Source organism: Sphaerodactylus townsendi, linkage group LG07 (genome assembly GCF_021028975.2).
Source record: "Sphaerodactylus townsendi isolate TG3544 linkage group LG07, MPM_Stown_v2.3, whole genome shotgun sequence".
Taxonomy (NCBI): domain Eukaryota; kingdom Metazoa; phylum Chordata; class Lepidosauria; order Squamata; family Sphaerodactylidae; genus Sphaerodactylus; species Sphaerodactylus townsendi.
In genome coordinates this window covers 38,274,107-38,296,562 of record NC_059431.1, presented here as the reverse complement: position 1 = coordinate 38,296,562, position 22,456 = coordinate 38,274,107, and the positions used below count along the sequence as shown (strand labels likewise).

Below are 22,456 nucleotides of genomic sequence, written 5' to 3'. Positions count from 1 at the left end.
TGCCATCGAGACTGTTGCTCCCCGGCGTCCTCTGCGCCCCCGCTCACGGCAGGCTCCATGGTATACAGAGGAGCTGCGCCAGATGAAACGGGTGCTCAGACGTCTAGAGCGAGTGTGGAGGAAAGCTCGTGACGAAGCTGCGCGAACATCCTATAGGACGTTTATGAAAGCCTATGAGATGGCGACGAAGGAGGCGAAGAGGGCTTTCTTCTCTTCCTCTCTCGCATCTGCTAGCTCTCGCCCGGCTCAATTGTTTCGGATAATTCGATCTTTGACCTCTTTATCAGAGGGTTCTACAAATCGTGAATTAGCTATTAGCTGTGAGGCATTTATGAGCTTTTTTGCAGACAAAGTCGCGTCGCTCCGCCAGGACCTTCCTGCCACCTTAACTACAATTAGTGAACTGGAGGCTCCCTTGCCGTCTTCTGGCCCTTGTTTGGCCCGGTTTTCCCTGCTCTCCGAAGCTGCTGTTGACAGGATCTTGGCTGCTGTTAGACCTACTACCTGTCCTCTGGATCCGTGCCCTTCCTGGCTAATTAAAACTTGCCGGGAGGAGTTACGACCCCACCTGTTGAAAATCATCAATGACTCTCTTGAGCAAGGAGTCTTTCCAGATGGGTTGAAGGAGGCAGTGGTCCGCCCACTCTGAAAAGACCATCGTTAGATCCTGGAGATCTGGCCAATTACCGCCCGTCTCGAATCTTTCGTTTCTGGGGAAGGTGGTGAGAGAGTGGTGTTGGAGCAGCTTCAGGGTTTCCTGGATGAAACATCAGCTTCGACCCTTCCAGTCCGACTTCCGTGCTGGGCATGGCACGGAGACGGTTCTCGTCCCTGTCACAGATCCGCTCCTCATGCAACTTGACCGAGGCGGATCGAGCTGCTGGTGTTGTTAGATCTCACCGCAGCGTTTGATGTGGTCGACCACGACATCTTTTGGCCCACCGCCTGGCCGCCTCCTCGGGGTCCGGGGCACTGTCCTTCAATGGATTGTCTCGTTCCTCCGGGGGCGGAGTCAGCAAGTGTGGTGTGGGGACAAAGCTTCCCAGAGGTGCCCGCTTCATTGTGGTGTGCCTCAGGGGGCATTGTTGTTCCCACTGTTATTTAACATCTATATGCGACCCCTTGCTCAGTTGGTACAGAGCTTTGGGCTGGTCTGCCATCAGTATGCTGATGACACTCAGCTCATTCTGTCGATGGAGGCGGGAGCTGTCACCGCCCCTGCAGCTCTACAGCATTGTTTGGAGGCGGTCGCTGGTTGGTTACAACAGAGCAGGTTAAAACTTAATCCATCGAAGACGGAGATCCTCTGGCTTGGCCGGGGGGGAGAGATTGGGGAATTCCAGCCGCCGGTGTGGGAGGGGGTCACATTGGCGCCGACCTCCTCCGTTCGCAGCCTGGGGGTCCACCTGGATTCGTCTCTTTCAATGGAGACCCAGGTGGCCCATACAACCAGGGTTGCGTTTTTCCATCTTCGACAGGCCCGACAGCTGGCTCCCTTCCTCTCCAACGCTGACCTAGCCACTGTGATCCATGCAACGGTCACCTCCAGGCTAGACTATTGTAACTCCGCTTCCTACGCCGGGCCTTCCCTTGCGTCTGATTCGGAAGCCAAAACTGGTCCAAAATGCAGCTGCACGTCTGCTCACAGGCAGTGCCATCTGGGATCATATCCAGCCTGTGTTGCACCAGCTGCATTGGCTCCCAGTGGAGTTCGAATCATCTTCAAGGTGTTGGTGTTGACCTTTAAGGCCTTATGCGGCTTGGGACCCTCGTACCTTCGGGAGCGCATTATCCCATATGTGCCGAGTAGACCTCTGCGCTCAGCAGAGGCCAATTTACTGGAGATCCCTGGCCCCTCAATGATGCGGCTGGCCTCTACTCGGGCCAGGGCCTTTACGGCTCTGGCCCCTGCCTGGTGGAACACTCTACCACCAGCTGTCCGGGCCCTGCGGGACCTTGGAGAGTTCCGTAGGGCCTGCAAGACCGAATTGTTCCACCGGGCCTTCGGAGAGACCAGCCGCTGAGGGTGCCCTGCTTTCATCCTCCCCCTGCTGTATAGGGTCCCTAACATCATCGGGACCCATCACTCTTCTTGGGAGGGTTGCATATGGGTTCGTGGGATACTGTTTTAGAATGAAAATTTTAAACTTTTATATATTTATGTTTATATATGCTTTTATATTGTTCACCGCCCTGAGCCCTTTGGGGATAGGGCGGTATACGAAATCAAATAATAAATAAATAAATAAATAAATCATACATGTGCTCACTTTGCATAATAATCCTTTTGCCCAGTATGCAAAACATGCAACCAGATTCAGTTACCTTAAATATGGCAAGTCTAGATGAGACAGAGAAAAGGGGGAGGCACACTAGAGAATAACCTAAAAGCACCACAGGCAAAAGCAAAACCAGTTTTTCCTCCCAGGAAGGGGGCATATGGCTCAGAAAAGGCAAGAGAAGGACCAAATTGCTGGTCTGTTTAGACACTAAATAGGGCAGAAAAATACAAAACTGAGTCAATGGCCGGCTAGGAAACAAATTCAGGAAGCAATCTGAAATTCAGATTAAAAAAACAAGAATATTGTTCATAAGGATTATGCTGGCATATGAAAGGCATACTGGAAATCTGGATAATGACAATTCTGATAATGGGGCCTTTACTGTTTGCTCTATCCACAGCACAATTTTAGTCTCATTAGCAATGCCAAAGACCAAAGGAAGACATGGGTCTATTCTGAAGAACAGAATACAGTAGTCATTTCATGGGATTTTGACCCTCAAGCAGTGCTAGTTGATTTGATCTAAATTAAAAAGTACAGTAAAACCCCAAAGTAGCCTGGTCTCAGAAAGCTATTGTGCTGTCTTACATTAGACAGGAAGAAACATAATTATACTGCCCTCTGAATAAACTAACAAGTGAAAAGGAGTAGATGGAAACACAACTCAGAATTGAAGTCCAGACCACAGTCCTTTCAGATAACAAGAATTTTCGGCATAAAATCTTAAATCTTAAACCAATACTTCATGTTGGAAGAAAGCAAGTTTTCCTGTGTTACGCAATTGATTTAGTTTTCTGAACTGCCAGCAATTTCTGGCATTGATTTACCACTTTTCCAAAGTACTCAACATTCTTTGTACGCTCCAGGATCATTTACCCTGTTGTTTTTATCCCTGTATTGAAGATGGGGGAGGGTGGAGAAGGTTGAACTTAAGAAAGCAATAGTTTGCCTAATGCTTTCTAGAGGGCAGATTTGAAATAGGCTGACAGCTTTTAACCAGTGCACTACAAAGCTGTCAAAAAGTCAAACTGTCATAAGCTTTTGTTTTAAATTTGCTTTCCTTAAAGAGGTTCATGCATACGGATACAATTTGTTATGGACCTGCACTAAGGACTGCCTCTTCTGTTATAAACATGACTGTCTTTGTAAATGTGCCTCAAATCTTCTTGTCATAATCTCTTCCGCTCTTCTGGCCTCCACCAGAAACCAGGCCTTCCCCCCCTTGTCACTCTTGCTTTGTGGAATGCCCTTTTCAAAGCCACACTCCAGGGCTCCCCTTTCTATTTTGTTTCAGAAGGGCCTCTAAGATGATATTTTGGGGAAGAAGTTTGTGAAGTCTGTTGGCTGTTCCTACAGTACTACTTATTGAGCATTTGTTTGTGCTGGCTGGGTTTAGTGGGTTTTTTTAAACATTCTGTTTTATCCTGATTTTGTATGGATTATCATCTTGAGCTGTATATGGAAAGGTGAAACATACATGGTTCTAATAAATACAATAAATACGATCATAAGACTGCCTCAAACATATATGGCACTCCATTTCTATTAGTTTGTCTAAGCCCCTTTCTTTCAGTATATTGACCCTCAAAGCATTTTTTTTTCAAATGCAGCTGTCAACTGCAGCCTCCCTCCTTCAACTGTGGGAGGTGAAATATAGGGAGAAGACACCACTCAGAGGAAGAGAACACATGTATTGTTTAAGGCTTTTACGGCCGGAATCACTGGGGTGCTGTGTGGTTTCCGGGCTGTATGGCTGTGTTCTAGAACACAGCCATACAGCCCAGAAACCACATAGCACCCCACTAAGAGAACAAATTTTGCATGTAGAAGGTCCCAGGTTCTGTCCTTGATATCACCACTTAAGGGTCTCCTATAGCGGGTACAACAAATGATCTTTTCATGCCTGAGACCCTAGAAAGTCACTGCTACTCAAACTAGACCCGTGGCCTGATTTAGCATTAAGCTGACTTCTGTACTGGATGTTCAATCTCAAAGCATCATTACATTTATTCTGAATTAACACAGCAAAGTACCAATCCCGAGCTATGTACTCAAAATCACTAACCGGCACTGGTGACCTTTAATACTCACAGAGGGGCAGTTCCCCCTCTTAGCTTTCTTCTCCTACTACTGCTGCCAGGCCCACTACAGCTTCCTGCCCCTACCATTGCTGTTAGTACCAAGTCCAGTGCAGGAGAAGTCAATACTTTTGTTTTGGAGGGGATTTAAATCCTCTGCTGTATTTTTAAAAATATTTTGAGATTTTTCTGCAAACTTTGGAACTTTCCCAAGTTTGTAGAGATATTTCTGTCACTGTGGGTCCAATCTGAGGATTTAAGTATCTGCAGATGGGCCCACACTCGAGCATTGTGGTTTATGCAGCACCAGCAATGCACATGACACTGGACAAAACAGTATAAGCAAAAATAAAGAAAATTGTCCCTGCCTTAGGAGTCTCCTATCTAAATTTTAACCATGCTTGAATAGCATTTAGTACACACATTTTGGAACTAAAAGGAAGTGTGGGACTTAATTTGCATTATTATGTTCAGCATAAAAACAAGTCATAGCTGTTCTGTTCAACTTTGGCAAGCCAAGAAAGAAACATTCATTTCTGGTAAGCACCCTATCTCTTACTCACCCTTGCCACCATAGACCAGCTTTTATTACACAAACAGCTTACCGTAAATTCTGAATTGGTTTCCAAATAGTTATACATAACATAAAGTGCAAGAAGTTGTGTAGATACTTCATCAAAACTTTCTTGTATCATTATCTCAGTAACCAAGGACATAGCATCTGGAAATTGAAGAAAAATTTAAAAAAATAGCATGCCAACAGGAGATCTGTCAAAGTTCTGGACTTACAGCTACTCCTCATATTATTTTTTTAAAATATGAGTATGCTGTCATTGTTTACATTGGTGCCTGAAGATGTATGAAAATACAAGGCTGGAAACTCTGGTACCTGTTTTGCTGAATTAGCATATACTTCTCTTTTGCCGACTGGAAACCTGCCCCATAATCAAAACAGGCAGAATCACATAAGCCAAAGAAAAGAACCTAAACATTTTACACATGGGGATTTTGCACACTAAACTGAAGGATGATCCATAGACTGTGTTACACAAACCAATTTTGAAACAATTGCAGGCATTCTAATAACTTACATTCAGTTGTGAACAAGACCTTAATTGGCAAGGAAAAAAACATCACTCCCATCTCAAATGGGACACTAAAGACATCTTTGCTAACGTCTTTGATTTGTGTGAGGTATAGATTGGCTCTAGATACTTGCGGCTCCATAACATTTGGGAAAATACGGTAGTTGCTATTTTGGGCAATCAAAATCACAATATGAAGCAAACAGAGAGAAGACCAAAGATGGCTACGTCCACCAGGTACTTAGGAGATAAAAAAGGATAGAGCCACATTGTGCAGGGCCATGGATGTTTTGCTTCTTACCTTTATAGTTTCCATCCTTTATAAAAGAATCTAAAAGTATATTGAAGGTAAAATTATCTGGGAAAATTCCATACTGGACCTGGAAAAAGATGAGCAGAAACGACACAAATGTGAAAATGGCATAATTGTAGCCTCTCATAATTTTAGATTAGGACTTCAACAAGCAATCTAGAAGGACAAGTTCAAAGCCACCATGTCTTCCTTTTTTATTCGCCTACAATCAATTTAAAAGGAAGCTAGCAAGCTATTATTGATTGATTGATTGATTGATTGATTGATTGATTGATTGATTGATTGATTGATTGATTGGACTTCTATCCCACCCTATCTCCGAAGGGCACAGCTGAATCACTGGGAGCCAGCTGGTAATCCTACTAAATGACGGTCTTCCTGCCCTGGTGGGAACCCACTGGCTATTTCACCAGGATCCAGCAACACAGACCTGACTCCGAAGAAAAACAGGGATCAGGAAGGCAATTATGGAGTTAAAACAAGGAAGAAAGTATGAGGGAAGTGGGTGCTATAAGGTTGGAGCTACCATTCAATCAGCACTCCAGCTCTCGTGGATGACCTGCCCTCTTGTGAGAGCCAGGAAGGTGTGGATGGACCTGCCTCCTCTTTAGATGGCTTTTAATAGTCAGAGTGAGCACAATGCCTCCAAGCAGTGGAGCAGCTAGCCAGTGTAAAGGAGTGTATCTCAAACACCCTCCCCTTTCCTCAGCAAAGGCCTTCAAAACTGAAGCTAAGTCGCTTTCTGTGCAGGGCACTGGACTGGTTGAAGAGAGCCACTCTGCATAAAGTCAGTGTTTTGCCAAGATATCCACATTGTGGAAAGAAGGATAAGACCTAGTATCACTTTCTAAAGCCTACAATACTTTTTGGAAGACTCTGGGTGTGTCTGCATTAAAATCTAAGTTAAGTTACCTTTGCACTTTAGAACTGCATTTCTGAAATAACTAATCAGCTACAGGAATTTTCTATGAACTAATACCCCCCCCCACCCCCCCACCCCCGCAATGAATTTTAGAACTTCTGAAAGAATTATCTATGAGAACCCATTGTTGTTCAATGCAACTTTCTGGAATTTTGCAGTTGCATTATTAAACAAATTAACTTTTCTGAAGCATCTAATGCTCTCCTATCAAAACTTTATTATATTTTAAAATCAACAATGCTAACAAGCCTATCCCTAATCTAATGTCTGTGATGATGATCCTGTGGTCTACCCACAAGAGTCTTAAGAGATATATATATAGATATATATATTGTGAATGAATGACCATTTTAAATATTTGTCATCCATCCTGTCTCTCTTCCTGGCTTTAGCACATTTGCAAATCTCTGAATGAATTAGCTTTCATCATCACACCATCTATCAAACCTTAATGTAGTACTACACTGATGAATCAATTATGTTCAGGAATTATGTTGAGAATTATAGTTTCCCTTCTTGTTTATTTAACTCAGGTTCAAAATATGTGAAATTGTTGGATGCTTTTGTGTTAACTGGAGACCAAAATAAATGAGAAGCTGGGAGATCCATGACTGGAGCTGCCAGTGGTTCTTAAAAAATTATAAGACACACGAGGATCCTTCTGGAGGGGAGGCATTAAGTCTTCCCAACTGTCCTACCTGAAATGGGCTAAGTAGTCACTATTTCTGTGGTTACTCTCACAGTCATTTTAAAAAAGCCATACTAACTATACCTGAGAAGTGTCTTATCAAAACATCACCTTATTTTGTATTGTGTACAAGGCTTTGTCCCGTGCACTGAATTTAAGGCACTTTCTGATCCAGGAGTGGATGATCCAGTCTCTCAAATAAAACCAGTTAGGACTGTGACGAAACCTGCAAGATAATGAAAAACATAATACGTAAAAAGCATTTGGGATCAGAGACATTTGGGATCCCTCCAAGAGTTGAAATTGAATTAAGAACAAGCAGTCTGAAAAACTGCAATACTGTGGGTTGGATCCAACCCATTTTTCTGCTGGTGAAAAAGAGACACCCAAAAGTTGGCCTTTTAACCACTCCCAAAGGCTGTGCTGAGAACCATGGGGCACACCTGTACAAAAGCTAAGTGGTATGGGGGATGTAGTAAGTCAGGAGCTTGAGGGAGCTTGAGAAGAAAGTTGTTTGGATCCAATCCAGTATCTAAAAACTCACAAAAGCTTAAGACCTTTGTCATTTGTATACATACACGTCTCCCTTTTTGGTTCCAGGCAGCTTATACTTCATTCAGTTAAAATCATACCAATAAAAATCATTTCTACCCCCTCAAAAAGCCTTGTACCTGCAGCTTTCATATCTCATAAGATACACTTGCAAACGAAACAACCTTATAGCTGTCACAAATTTTTAGTCTAATGTAACACTAACAAAACCCTGCCAAAACTAAAATCCAGCTAATGTTAAGATTGTTTGAGATCCAGTGATCTCAGCAGGAGAGTTAATTGAATACTTTATTCTTCCACTGAAATCAATTTGACTTACAAACCACTCTTGTGCATGTTTACTTAGAAATAAGTTCTATGGTGTTCACACCCAGGTAAGTATGCATAGTACTGATTTCTTAATTTTTTAACTTTGGTGGGATCAGTTTCCTAATTCTTATTTTGAACTCCTTAGGTTTGTTTGAAATATTATAGTCAGTTCTGGTTTTCCAATGGATTAAGCAATGACTTTTCACATTCACATTTTTAATTTTTAAGTATTTTGAATACAAAATGTGTAACAAAAAAAGTATACTGCACCACAAAGATTCAGAAGCAACTGCAGATGTCCAATTTAATGTACTGCAGATGCAGACAAATTATCACACACAAGAATCAATGTATATATTTAAACTTACTGTAAGTTATTTCTAGTCATATAGACTCCATTCTGGGCATAACAACCATATGCTTTTTTGCTTTATAATATTTTTATTGACTGAAGGCTATGTGAAAACTTAGATTAATTAGGTCCTGTAATTCGATCCTTTGGTAAACAGGAATGCTGTTTGCAAGAAATACATTGAAACGGAATGGGAGGCCTTTTCCCTTTACACAGATCCAAAATGGAGGCAACTCCATAGAGAAACTTGTGGGTGACTTGCAAGTAGATTGAAGGGGAGGGAAGGAGTGAAATGAGTGGAAAGTGGGTGGATGAAATGGAGGAACAATTTCCTTCGTGGGAGGGGAGAAGGTGGCAGGGAGGGTAGAACATAGCCCAAGGCAAACGAGGCGCACTCCTTCTGGATCGTATTCCTGACAAAGCTGAGAAAAAGATAATAGTATGCCCCAAGCAGAATTTTGCAAGGTACAAGACTGATTGTAAAGGCAGCCAAGAAAACAAAAGCACCAGAATATTTCTCAACGCATCTGAACCTATGCTCAATCTCAGGTGTTGGTAAAGACCTTTCTTTGCTAGCGATACTGAAAAGCTGCCACCAGCCACAGTTGATGATACTGAGTTAGGAGGACTCAATGGTCTTACAGTGTATAGCAGCTTCATGGGTTCAGCCCCAAGGGAAGATCTTATGCCTGATAGACAATAATCTAATTTCAGCAGGGCAGGAGAACATTGAAAAGGGCTTCTCCAGACCTTAACTGATAAGCTGGAGTATATAGGTGCAGATGACACTGAAGCTCAATTCATATGCAACATGTTGTGATGAAATTGCCACCAAAAAACTTTTCTTTTTGTCACAATCAGTGGCAGAGTGATGACATATGCAAGTGTTACTTAAGACAGAGGAGCCGTTCTGGGTGTGATCAGTATGAATGAAAAAAATACTTCTCTCCCATGGGCTGCACATGCCAATGTTTTCATTGTAAAGTAGGACCCAACAACACTGGAGGGCTTGTCTGATAACAGCAAAGCACAAAACAAGCCCCAGACAGCTTTTCCTTCAGTTTTTCAGTGCAAGGGAATCTACACAAAATCAAATGACAAAACCTCCCGAATTAAACATGTGGTAAACCAAAGCTACAGCCCAAGGGAAATCAGCATGCAGGTGGAAAACAAGTCCAAAAAAGCACACCAGCTACAGAAGTCTTGAAACACAATAAGGTTTTAGGGCAACCCAATTATTCTGTAGTGAACATTAGCAATTTGCAAACTGGGAAAGTAAAAGCAAAGTTTGATTTATGTTGTAGAAAAGTACACAATTATCTGAAATGCTCCAACTCCACACAAACTCTTGGGACCTTCCTGATTTCCTCAAGGGAAGTATTTTATAACAGACTGGTGTGGTACATGCTAGAACAGTGGTGGCAAACCTATGGCACTCCAGATGTTCATGGACTACAATTCCCAATTGGCCATGCTGGCAGGGGCTGATGGGAACTGTAGTCCATGAACATCTGGAGTGCCATAGGTTCGCCATCACTGGGCTAGAAGGTGCAATTGAAACATCTGAAGTGTTGTCTAATGTGCCGCAGAAGCACCACAACAGTTGTGGAGGGGGAGGGAAGGCATTCAAAGTCTACTATTTTTGAAAACCAGAAACAACAAGATGTGTGTGCTCAACATCCTTCTTGATTTGTAGCCCAAAACTCCTAAGACACAGCCTCTCACAACCTGAGAGCAACAAGCAGCGGGCATAATTACAGTTTAACCACAGTGAGCACTAGCCTATACTTCTTCCTGAAGAACATCAGAGTAAATGAACAATACTATTGCACAGATGCTAGGAGCCTGGAGCAAAACTGCAGCACCATTTAGTGGCAAGACTGCTTCTTCCATCTCAGTGAGCAAGCTTTCTAGAACATTTATCAGGTTGTTATAGCCACCAACCCCTTTTCTTTTCTCCCTTGCACATTTCTAAGAATTTTTCCTTATGGCTAAAGGGCTGTACAGATTACCAAGGGGGCGGAGGGGAGCAACTACAATCTACAGGATTGGTATATAGCTGGAGGTCAGGAGCAGGGGATTTTGATGTGACAGTGTAGATAAATGGCTTGGATACGCATTCTCTCTTAAATCAGTAATGATCAAACTGTGGCTCAGACTGAAAAATGAATTGTAGCTCTCTGGCAAGCAACCTGAGAAGCCAAGGAGAAGGGGAAATCGAGTGGGCTGTATTTGGAACTTGATGGTGCAGAATGGGCAATCATGAATGGTGGTGAAAAGTGCTGTCAAGTTGCTGTCGACTTGTGGAAACTCCACAGGGTTTTCAAGATAAGAGGTGTTCAGAGATGGTTTGCCATTCCCTGCCTCAGCATAGTGGCTCTGGGCTTCCTTAGTGCTCTCTCACCCAATACTAACCAGGGTCAACTCTGCTTAGCTTCAACCAAGATCTAATGAGATCAGGCTAGCTTTGACCATCCAGACCAGGACATGGTCATGAATGAGACAGACAGACAGACATTAAACATGACAATACATAATGTTTGTTAAGACCCCCATTCCCACACAGTCTTGCCATGCCTCCGCAGGAAGCCAGGAGATAATGACACCTCAAATCCCTCAGCTTGGGGTGCAAAGTATAACGGTTCCTTGTTGCTGTTTTTGCTTCTGCTTGCTCTGGTTTTCTCATTCCCTGACCTTGACGAGCTCTGTGCCCAGCAAATGGCTTCAGTTGTGGGAACCTCTGGGGGGAAAGAAACTGCAGGGGAAATATAGCTATTGATTTGAATGGCAATTCTGAGTTCTGGCAATGCTGGACATGTATACTATTCGCAACTCCCAATCAATAAAACCAGATTATGCTGACATTTAAGTTTAGATCCGCACCATAATAATGAAAGCAGTGAAGAAGGAAGTCTTTTCCACGGCTGGCCTGCAACGTCACAGCCCCAGTGTGGCACTGCACAAAAGCCATGACAATGAACAGGCAAGCAGCTGAGACTGATGCTCCCAAGACACAACTGCCCATATGAACATACAACAGAAATGCTGCTGCCATGTCCAGAATTGAACAGACTGCCAGGAGATAGCGAACTGCACATCACTTCTTAGCAATGATTCCAAAGTGGCAGTAGCCTACAGCAGTAAAATAAAACACGAGTCTGGCAGCACCTTGAAGGCTAACAAAGTTCATTCCAGTATAAGCTTTTGTGAGTCAGTACTCACTTCTCCAGATCCTTTTGCAGAGATCTCTACAACAAAAAACACCAAAGGGGGGGAGGGGTTGGTGATGAGGGAAGGCCTTTGGGTGATCAAACAGCCCTTGGTTGCCTTGCTATGTCAGATGTTTGCTTGAAGCCATCTTCGGTCTGTTTCAGTAGGGCCTTTTCCAGCACAAGCAACCAGAAGATCACAATCATTACCGCTCTGGCTGTGAGACACATAAGCAGCAACAAAACATTAATTCAATCAGCACCTGTGGCAAAACCACATTTGTGCTAAACGTTGCACAGCTCACGGTCGGTAATTATGTGAAGGCCTCCCTCAGGATCCAACATTTAGTTCAAGGAAGCTCTGGCTCTTTTCTGTCATGTGAAAGATTTTCCATTTTTCTTCTTTGGCCTAGATGCAATTTTTAAATTTCTGTAGCAGATGCTTATTGGGGGGAGCAGAGAGGGGGAATAGAGGTCACCTGAAAGAGCACTGGTACTTCTCTCATCTTCTCAGAAACCTCTCACAGGATATAATTAGGCTATGCAATATGTTCAGGGACCAGGGAAAGACAGGAGGAGGCAAACAACACAATCCACTAATCACAATTCCTGCACAAATCTTTGTGAAAGAAATGAGAGCTGGGTAGGAAAGATACTCTGTGGATTGTGCGCAGCACAGCTGGAAGCTAGCAGGAACGAGTCAAATAAAGGGATACATACCGAATTAAAGGAAGAGGAAGCCTCTGGCTCGTCCTATGCATTGAACAGAAGATTTCACTGTGGCTTTCTGGCATCTGATTCCACCAGATTCTGAAGCGTTAGTCTGATACAAGTGGAGGCTCCATACAAGCCACAGTGTAGTGCTGCTTTTGTATTCTTTAATATAAATAGGCAGCAGACCAACACAGCAGATCCCCAGAGCTTTGAGAAGTATTTCCCCCATTCAGCGGAAGAGCACAAATAAAATGGGACTGTTTCTTGTCCTAGCAGAAACAGAACCATCCATCCAAAAACTACATTTTGTTGGGGGCAGCTTCCCCTAAAGAAGCTGTACCCCCACACTGATACACTTACATCAAACACAAGTGCAAAGGGCAGGAGTACAATGTAGACCTAGGCAGGCTGCAGCTCAACTATTTCCAGTTCTTGAGATTTCTGAGAATGCCCAGAACAGGTTGCATGCCTATGATGCTAAGTATTAGCAGTCCCCCGCCCCCCAATATGGGAAATGTAGCCGGGAGGTTCTGGAAGCGAAATTTAGGCTGCTAGGAAAAAGGTTAAAATCCAGGACCCCCAAGGTGGCATTCTCCGAAATGCTACCTGTTCCACGCGCAGGGAGAGCTAGGCAAGCGGAGATACAGGGTCTCAATGCGTGGATGAAGAGAGGTGGGTATAAGAGCAGAGGGTTTCAGCTTTGTCAGTGGAACTGGGGAACCTTTTGGGATAAGGCAGGCCTGTGGGGCCAAAAGGGACGGAGCTTCATGCTTTAACCAAGAAGAGGAACCAGGCTGCTGAGCGCTCAACGTTAAAAAAAAAAAAAAAAAAAAAAAAAAAAAAAAAAAAAAAAAAAAAAGGTGGCAGAACAGCTTTTAGAAACTGATCCTTGGGGGAAAGCCGACAGGAGCTAAGGAGGTGACTTCCGGTTCGGAATACAGGAGTCCATGGGGACTCTGCAGACACAGAGAGAGGTTTTTCTAAATCAACCACATACAAAGCGAGGGAGCATAGCAATGTGATAAGTGATAGTGTCTACAAAGGCTAGAGGGCAAAACACATAAATCCCGCAGGTTAAGGACAGAGACAGAGTATACAAGCAAGTTGTCTCTATGCTAATAGTAGAAGCTTATTCGGACCTAAAACGGGGAGAGCTGGAGGACAGAGTTTTGAAGGAGGACATTGATATAGTGGGCATCACGGAGACATGGTGGAATGAGGAGAACCAGTGGGATGCTGTTATCCCAGTAGTTACAGGCTCTACAGGAAAGGATAGGACAGGGCGTATTGGGGGGTGGGGTAGCCCTCTACATCCAAAGAGAGCATAGTGTGCAGGCATAAAATAGACAATGCAAGGGGGGGAGCTTGAGTTCCTCTACAGAGGAAGCACTCGTGGATATCAATACCACCAGGGGTGAAGCAAAGTTTAACATTAGGAATATATTATCGTCCCCCCCTGACCAAAAGTGCACAAGAGGAGTCTGAGATGGAAAAAGAAATTAGAGAGGCCAACAAAAGCAAAAAATGTCGTGTAGTAATGGAGTGATCTTTAACCTATCCCCACATAAACTGGAAAAATGCATGTTCAGGTCATAGTAAGGAGAGAACATTCCTGGATATGCTAAATGACTGTGGTTTTAGAGCAGATGGTTGTAGAACCAACCAGGGAGATGTGGATCCTAGATCTAATTCTATGTGGGACCCAGGACCTGGTGCGAGGAAGTCAAAGTGTTGTTGAGCCGATGAGGAATCAGCGACTCACAATGCTGTCAGATTCAGTATCTCTGCATCGCGAACAAGTGACAATTACTAATGTAGTTACATTTGCCTTCAGAAAGGGAAATTTCTCAAAGATGAGGGGGATAGTGCGCAGGAAGCTTGAAAGGGAAAATCAAGAGAGCTCAAAAATGTCCAAAGGTGCTTGGAGGTTATTTAAAAACACAGTCTTAAAAGCTCCAGCTGGGAGAATGTGTTCCGCAGGTTAGGAAAGGCAGCGCCCAGTCCAAAAGAAAAGCCACCATGGTTAACAAAGGGAGGTTGAGAGGTAATTATTAGGAAAAAAAAAGATGTCTTTTAGAAAATGGAAGTCCAACTTAACTGATGAAGAATACCAAGGAGAGAACACAAATGGTGGCAAAAGAGAAGCAAGTTAGCTGTAAGGGGAGGCAAAAAAGGAGTTATGAGGAACGCATATTGCTGCGAACATCAAGACTAGCAACAAACAGTTCTTCAAGTACATCAAAAGCAGGGAAGCCAGCTAGGGAAGGTAGAGTCCGTTAGACGCATGAAGGAACAAAAAAGTGTGCTAAAGGTGACAGGAGATTGCAGAGAAGCTGAATGAATTCTTTGCATCTGTCTTCACCCAAGAGGAGGTGAGGAAAATTCCTGCACCTGAACCAAGCTTCTTAGGAGGTGAATCTGAGGAACTAGCTGAAGTTAGTGGTAGACAAAGCGAAGACAGTTCTGGCAGCCATTGATAAACTAAATGCTACCAAATCCCTCTGGCCCAAGATTGCATTCATCCAAAGAGTTCTTAAAGAGGCCTGGGCAAGCATGAAATTGCTGATGTTCTCACATTAATATGCAACTTATCCTGAAATCAGGCTCCATCCCTGAAGACTGGAAGATGGCCAATGTCACACCAATCTTTAAGAAAGGGTCTAGGGGGGACTCGGAAATTACAAGGCCAGTCAGTTTTAATTTGACATCTGTTCCTGGTAAATTAGTAGAATCTATCATTAAAGATAAAATTATTATTAACATGTAGAAAAGCAAAGAGATCTGCTGAGGAAGAGTCACTAGCATGGCTTTTGTAGAGGCAAGTCCTGTCTTACAAACTTACTAGAGTTCTTTGAGGCTGTAAACAGACATGTGTGGATAAGGGGAACCAGTGGACATTGTCTACTTGCTTGGATTTCCAAAAGGCTTTTGACAAAGTTCCTCACCAGAGACTGTTTGAGAAAAACTCAGCAAATGAAGGAATAAGAGGGGAAGTCCTCCTATGGATTTAAAAACTGGTTGAGGAACAGGAAACAAAGAGTGGGTGTAAAATGGGAAGTTCTCCACAATGGAGAGATGTAGGGAGTGGTGTCCCCAAGGATCCGCTTTGGGGACCAGTGCTCTTTAACTTTATTCATAAAATGACCTGGAAGTAGGGGTGGAGTAGTGTGGTGGCCAAGTTTGCAGATGATACCAAATTATGTAGGGTGGTGAGGAACCACAAAGGATTGCTAAGAGCTCCAAGCGGACCTTTGATAAAATTAGGTGGAGTGGGGCTAAGAAATGGCAAGTACAGTTCAATGTGAGCGAAATGTAAAGTGATGCACATAGGGGCAAAAAATCCAAACTTCACATACACCTGCGCTACAGGGGTCGCAGTGCTATCAGTCACAGACCAGGGGAAAGGGATTTGGATTGTGTCTTAGTTGATAGTTCCATGGGAATGTCAACTCAATGCATGGCAGCAGGTGAAAAGGCAAACTCTATGCTGGGGATAATTAGGGAAAGGAATTGAGAATAAAACTGCAAAGATTGTCATGCCCTTATATAAAAGCCGTGGTGCGACTGCGACTTAGAGTACTGTGTTCAGTTCTGGTCAGCCACATCTCCAAAAAGGATATCGAAGAGATAGAAAAAGTGCAGAGAAGGGCAACGAGGATGATTGAAGGATTGGAGCACCTTCCTTATGAGGAGAGGCTGCAGCGTTTGGGACTCTTTAGTTTGGAGAGGAGACGTCTGAGGGGGGATATGATTGAAGTCTATAAAATTTATGCATGGGGTAGAAATGTTGACAGAGAGAAATTTTTCTCTCTTTCTCCACAATACTAGAACCAGGGGGCATTCATTGAAAATGCTGGGGGGAAGAATTAGGACTAATAAAAGGAAACACTTCTTCACGCAACGTGTGATTGGTGTTTGGAATATGCTGCCACAGGAGGTGGTGATGGCCACTAACCTGGATAGCTTTAAAAAGGGCTTGGACAGATTTATGGAGGAGAAGTCAATCTATGGCTACCAATCTTGATCCTCCTTGATCTCAGATTGCTAATGCCTTAGCAGACCAGGTGCTCAGGAGCAGCAGCAGCAGCAGGCCATTGCTTTCACATCCTGCATGTGAGCTCCCAAAGGCACCTGGTGGGCCACTGCGAGTAGCAGAATGCTGGACTAGATGGACTCTGGTCTGATCCAGCAGGCTAGTTCTTATGTTCTTATGTTCTTATGTTCTTATGGTCCAGTGGACAAGGAATTGGCCTTAAATCCAGGTGTCCAGATATTAAGCACCATTTAAAATAACATTCTGCAGTCTCTGGACAAGTTCACCATCCTCTTACCTCACCTTTGTGTCTGTGAAAAGAGAACACTCAGCTAGCTATGTTATTCCTACCTGAATTTTGAGCATCTACAGATAGGGGATGAAATGTTTTAAATCTCTCCCTCTCATAGGATTGTTTTAACAGCAAACATAATCACTACTGTAAAGTACTTGGGAGGTTCAAAGGTTTATCAGAAGGTTCAAAGGTTTATCAGAAGGTTCAAAGGTTTATCAGAACAGAACGAAAGCACTGGGACTTTTTCCAGATCAGGTGGATAATTCAATGGCCACTGCTGTTTTGTTTTTAAATAAAGGCCTCCCCACCCACATCAATTTCACTTGGATGCACTCCCTTCAAAGAGTTATGTCCTAATCAGGACTCAGAGTAGAGTAGCATACGTACTTGAAATGGTGCTGCCTGCACATACACACTACAAACCTGTGAACTGAGACAGTGTTTACTTACTACAAAATAGATCTGTCTTTATTTCTGATTCTCAAATTATTTTACAAGAAGGTCATTGGGGGGGAGGGTGGCTACATTGCCAATGAAACTCTCAAACGGCCAGACACTAACTGGTCTCTAAAATAACTGCAAAGTCACTTCACTTTCTAAATGCAAGCCATAGCTATGAGTTAAAGCTTTCATTTCAAAATGCCATGGTCCTTCTTCCCAGGCATATTTTTTAGGTACAAAGCTTAATGATCAAACAGATTCCAGGCAGGCTTAGCTTAGAAACTAACGGACATCACCAAGAAATCCCCTTTGTCTGCCATTTCAAGCTTTAAGCACACAGAGAGAAAGCTTTTGCATTATAAAAAGGCCCTGAGGCACTGCTCATGCCTCACTGTCAAATAAAAGTGCCCGGAAAACCCTTTGCTCCAAGAAAGTTCATTATTAATCACACATCAGGAAAAGAAGCGTTCCTTTTATCACACTGCCTGCCCTATACCAATACTGCATCCATTTGCATGTATGCAGATACACGCCGAGATATCTGAACTGATGTTCAAACAATGCAATGCACCAGCACATTGTTTCTGTACACACACAGCATGCATTTTAACTTGATCACCAAGGCCTTTTCCGCATGAGTTGTTGTTCACAATGTATCTTGTTGCCACATGCTATTTTTTTCTCTTTTAATTCCACACTTTTTTCTCCGTTTGGTTCCAGAAACCTGTTTCCTTCATTTTTTCTCAAGTATAGATAAATACATATGTGGTTTTGATATTTAGCAGTTTTATATACAGTAATGATCAAGACGTATTGCACATCAGATCTGGCTGAAAATGTGTGGTTCTATTTTGGGAGGGAGGGTACATGCTTTTGTTCTGCTCCAGAAGATGTTTTGGCTTCCATTTTGGGTTGGTAGTTATCAATAGTAGAAATGGAGGTTGAGACCTGGAAGTTGCTGCTTCAAAAGGTAACTGCGTAGTAACATTGGAGCTTGTTATGTATCCCTTCCACCCCACATCTTAAAACCCGCATCCTAGCTGGGATATTTATAAATACAAGGTATATGTGTGATACATTTCTGAGTTACATTGAGGCTAACAGATATATATGGTGTGGCGCAGGATAAAATGGGCTAACAGCAAGCCCAAAGAATAGCAAACAGTGGGTAGAAAATAAATCTACTCATTTGCTCCTTGATGTCCACACCCAAGCCAGAGCTACAGTCAATAGAATTGTAAATGTGAACTATCCCTTGAATGGAGATGCTGCAACCTTCCTTCCCTTCAGCTGTTCCTAAAAGCTCCTAAGTGCTCCCATCCCTGATTTAATCTTGCTGCCTCAGCTAAATTACAATAGCCAGAGACTCGCTCTTCCAACCACCTATTCAAGGTGTTGCTAATGTAATCAAGAGAACAATTGGCTACCAACCCCTGGGTTTAGGACAATAGATAGAGCTGCTGATTAGCTCAGCCCCTGCAACCCAGCACAGCTGTAAGAAATGAAACCTAATGCAAAGGGTCTCTTTTCCCGCCAAACCAGCGATCCACCCTATAAAAGCCCTGCTCACCTTAAGCTCATTGCTCATTTCTAACTTGAACCCTCCCTTGGTCAAGTTGGTGTGAGACACGATATCGTCCTTCTCCGGGATCTCTGTGCTGGCATAGAGTCCCTGCCTTCTACTTCGTCTACTGCATTGGAACCATTAGGTAACGTATCACCCTGCTGCTTCCCAAATCCCTCTCTATCATCCAAACCTATTTTTCTCACCTTTTTATATCTCTAGGAACTTGAGTGTATGTGCCTCCATATCTTCCTGTATGTGTGTTTGAGACTAAATTTATATAAACATTTTAAACTCAATTTGGACTCCTTGTGTTACTCTGCAGAACGCTCCATGCTATATTTCCCCGTATACATAGTCTAAAAGATGCCCTCCCAGTCTGCCTCTTGCATCGTCAAGTGAGCTATTTCCCCAAAGCATTGCCAAGCCGAGTTATTTTCCCCATCGCCATTTTAAAGGTATTTGTGTGCTGTTACACTCTTAGCAGCTGGTGGAGATTTCTTAAAAATATGTTCATAACCTGTTAAGCTGGGTAACAAGCTCCTGTACAAAAGAGGGAGGGCTGTTCTTCTGCATCACCCATGTCATCTCACCACATCAGTTTCAGCAGTTGCTAGGAGTATAGCTTTATAAAACAATGCCTAGGGCACACACTGGGTGTCAAACACACCCCAACAGCTGCGCCTCACCCCCAATCTCCACGTGGACCCAGGCGAGCTGAGGCCAGCATCAAACTGGTCTGCACTGCTCTCAATCTCCATGTGAAAATTGAAGGCAGGGCCAGCCAGCTGGCCCCACTCCCAAACTCCATGTGGTGTTTGGGAGTGGGGTGAGCCCTGCTCTCCAGCATTCAACGCACTCCTGCCCCAAATTCCATTGTGTGGTCAGTGCCAGGGCAGAGTTGCAAGGGAGGGGCACCCTGCAATGCGCCCGAGGAAGTGGTGCCTGTGGCTCCAGAACCCCGTTGTTAAGCCACTAGCAGTGGTGTGTGTAATAAATGCAACTAAAGAGATGATGGAGAAAAAGTACAAAACAATTGGGGGGTGGGTGGACAGAGAGAAGATAGTACGAAGAATGATTTCACAGAAAATGTTTCCAAGAGACAAGGTCTGACCACTGGGAAAATCTGTGGTAAGCTATACATGCAGAAAAGGCCTAAATTTCAGGGGGTTTCTAGCACTATAAAAAACTGTAATGGCATTAATGTAATTCCCTTCTTCAAACAATGAGTCAAACCTTATAACTGTGGCAGTGAAGATAGCTGTCTTTTAAAAAAATTCTAACACAGCTATTTAAATAAAAACAGAGCTGAGATTTTCAAAACACTATAGCTGTCCTCTGAGCGCTGGACAAAGGAACTCCCTCCACCTTCCCTCCACAAGAGAGCAGGCATTTACCTTCTTCGATCAATAAAGCATTACATACAATCAGCTTTCATCTGCCCTTTCTAAAGGAGAATTAAACCTACTGACTTCCTTAGTCCCCTCCCACCAACACAAATTCATTGTAATTCTTGCTGTAACCATAACGTCATCTGAAAGTCCACTTTTTCCTAAAACCATTGTATTTTTGAATGTGTAATGATCTATTTGAACACAATTTTATTTATTTTTGTAAAATGGTATATTGCACATCATTATCATTCATATGGAAACAATATTGGCCTAGAATTTGTGCGGCTTAGTGTGGAACACCCCAGAGAAAGTTGGAGGAGGGGCAAAATTCAGCCAAAATTAAGTTTGGCTAGCAGTGGTTCTGAACCTGTGAGTTGCGACCCCTTTGGGGGTCGAACTACCCATTCACAGGGGTCGCCTAAGACTCTCTGCATCAGAGTTCTCCATCTGTAAAATGGATAAATGTTAGGGTTGGGGGTCATGCATTTGGGCATGTATTTTTATTTGTACTCTCTGGAATTGCTGCTATAATGTATTTTAATGTATTTTAATGTTTTATCGTTATATTGTATTTTATGAGACCTTATATTGTATTTGTTTTATGTCTCATTGTACACCGCCCAGAGCCCTTCGGGGGTTGGGCGGTCTATTAAGCCGAATAAAAAAAATAAAAAATATATAACAACAACAACAACAACATGAGGAACTGTTTTAAAGGGTCACAGCATTTGGAAGGTTGAGAACCACTGGGATAAAGCATGCTTTAGATAATTAAGTCCTCCGACACAGAATAAACTGTTGTGCTTTGAGCTGGTTTGCAAATTCAGCTTTGACAGAAATTATCATGTATTTTAGAACAAGATAAAAAGGACATTACGAATGCTTAAAACTTCCAGGTTTCAGCACACACACACTTTTATCCCAAGGTGTATACACTATTCTACAACTTGCTCCTTTCCTTACTTTGAATATGCACTCTCATTAGCATACACTTATGTCTGAAGCTGAAAAAGCATGACTTAGGACTGCCAGACGTCTTGCTATGGCAGAAGGCTTTCCACTGACAACCTTTGGTTTTACCACAAAGATTCCCGCAATTCCTACAGCAACATAACACCACTTTCATTTTTTTCCAGAAGTGACATCACATGCACCCCATGGTCTGCCCCCCGCCCAGTCATCCAAGGCTCAACAGTGCTTTCCAGATGTACTGACAGATTTCTTTGTTTAGAAGGCTGAAAAAGTAATGTTAGTTATTAAATGTTAGTAATGTTCGTTATTTTACATGTTTTGAATTTTAGCTGCTTTCATTTTAGATTATTGTCCCTTCCTCCAAGATTTAGGAAGAACAGACAGATATATAAAACAGCATTGGCTCTTTTTGAACTGAATTAGTCTTGCTATACAAATAACAGAGTATATTCATTCCTCAATCAGCTGCAGAGGCCTAGCACATGGGTCGGGAACCTTTTCCCCTCAAAGAGCCATTTGGCTCACCACCAAATTTGGCTCACCACCAAAGAGCCATTTGGCTCACCCCCCCCCCCACTCGCTCACCCCCGTCCGCTCCCCCATTGACTTGCTCGCTTGCCCTCCCTCCCCCGCGCGCTCACCCCCCCCCCCGCGGGCTAGAGAAGTGCCGCCCTGCTTCTTGCAGGGTGGGCAAAGAGGAGCCCGGCGGCTCGGCCATCCCGGCCGCCGGGAGAGCGCCCGCGGCGCGGGCTACAGAAGTAGAAATCACTGCTGCTATTTCTGCTTGTACTTTTTTTTCTCCCCCTGTTTGTTTTCTCGCCTCTTTTTCTTTTTGCGGGGGGCCGGTTTGACTAGTCTCACCGGCCGGCTCACTGCTGCTGCTGTTTCTGCTTCTTCCCCTCCTCGTTGTTTGGACTCTCTTTTTTTCTGCTTCAGTTTCTGTTGTTCCGGGCCGGTTTCACTTTTTTCCCCGGCCCGGGTTACGGCTGTGAATTTGCTAGGGCTGTGGTTGCTACGGCTATTGCTCCCCTCTTCTGTTCGTTTCCTCGCCTCTCTCTCCTCCTCCTTCCTTGTTTTTTTCGCCTGATAATCAACAGCTGGGTGCTGCTGACTTCCGCCTTTAAGGGCGGCTGCAAAATCCCCTGCGTTGCCAACTCCCCGCTTCGTTGTTTTCGGCTGGGGGGATTCTTGTGGATTTTTGGGCTGACGGATGGTGCTGGGGGCCCCAAACTCGCTGTGTGGGCTGTTGGGCT

The 22,456-nt window shown here is 43.6% G+C and overlaps 1 protein-coding gene across 1 annotated transcript in view; it reads right to left on the bottom strand.

Annotated features, from left to right (window-relative positions):
• MRPS27 (mitochondrial ribosomal protein S27) overlaps window positions 1-22,456 on the bottom strand; it is a 62,182-nt gene that overhangs the window by 12,706 nt on the left and 27,020 nt on the right. The window contains exons 5-7 of the mRNA XM_048503426.1: window positions 7,480-7,594; window positions 5,747-5,825; window positions 4,966-5,081 (exon numbers count right to left, since the gene is read on the bottom strand). Of these exons, the coding sequence (XP_048359383.1) occupies window positions 4,966-5,081; window positions 5,747-5,825; window positions 7,480-7,594 (310 nt within the window). The remainder of the gene's footprint in view (window positions 1-4,965; window positions 5,082-5,746; window positions 5,826-7,479; window positions 7,595-22,456) is intronic.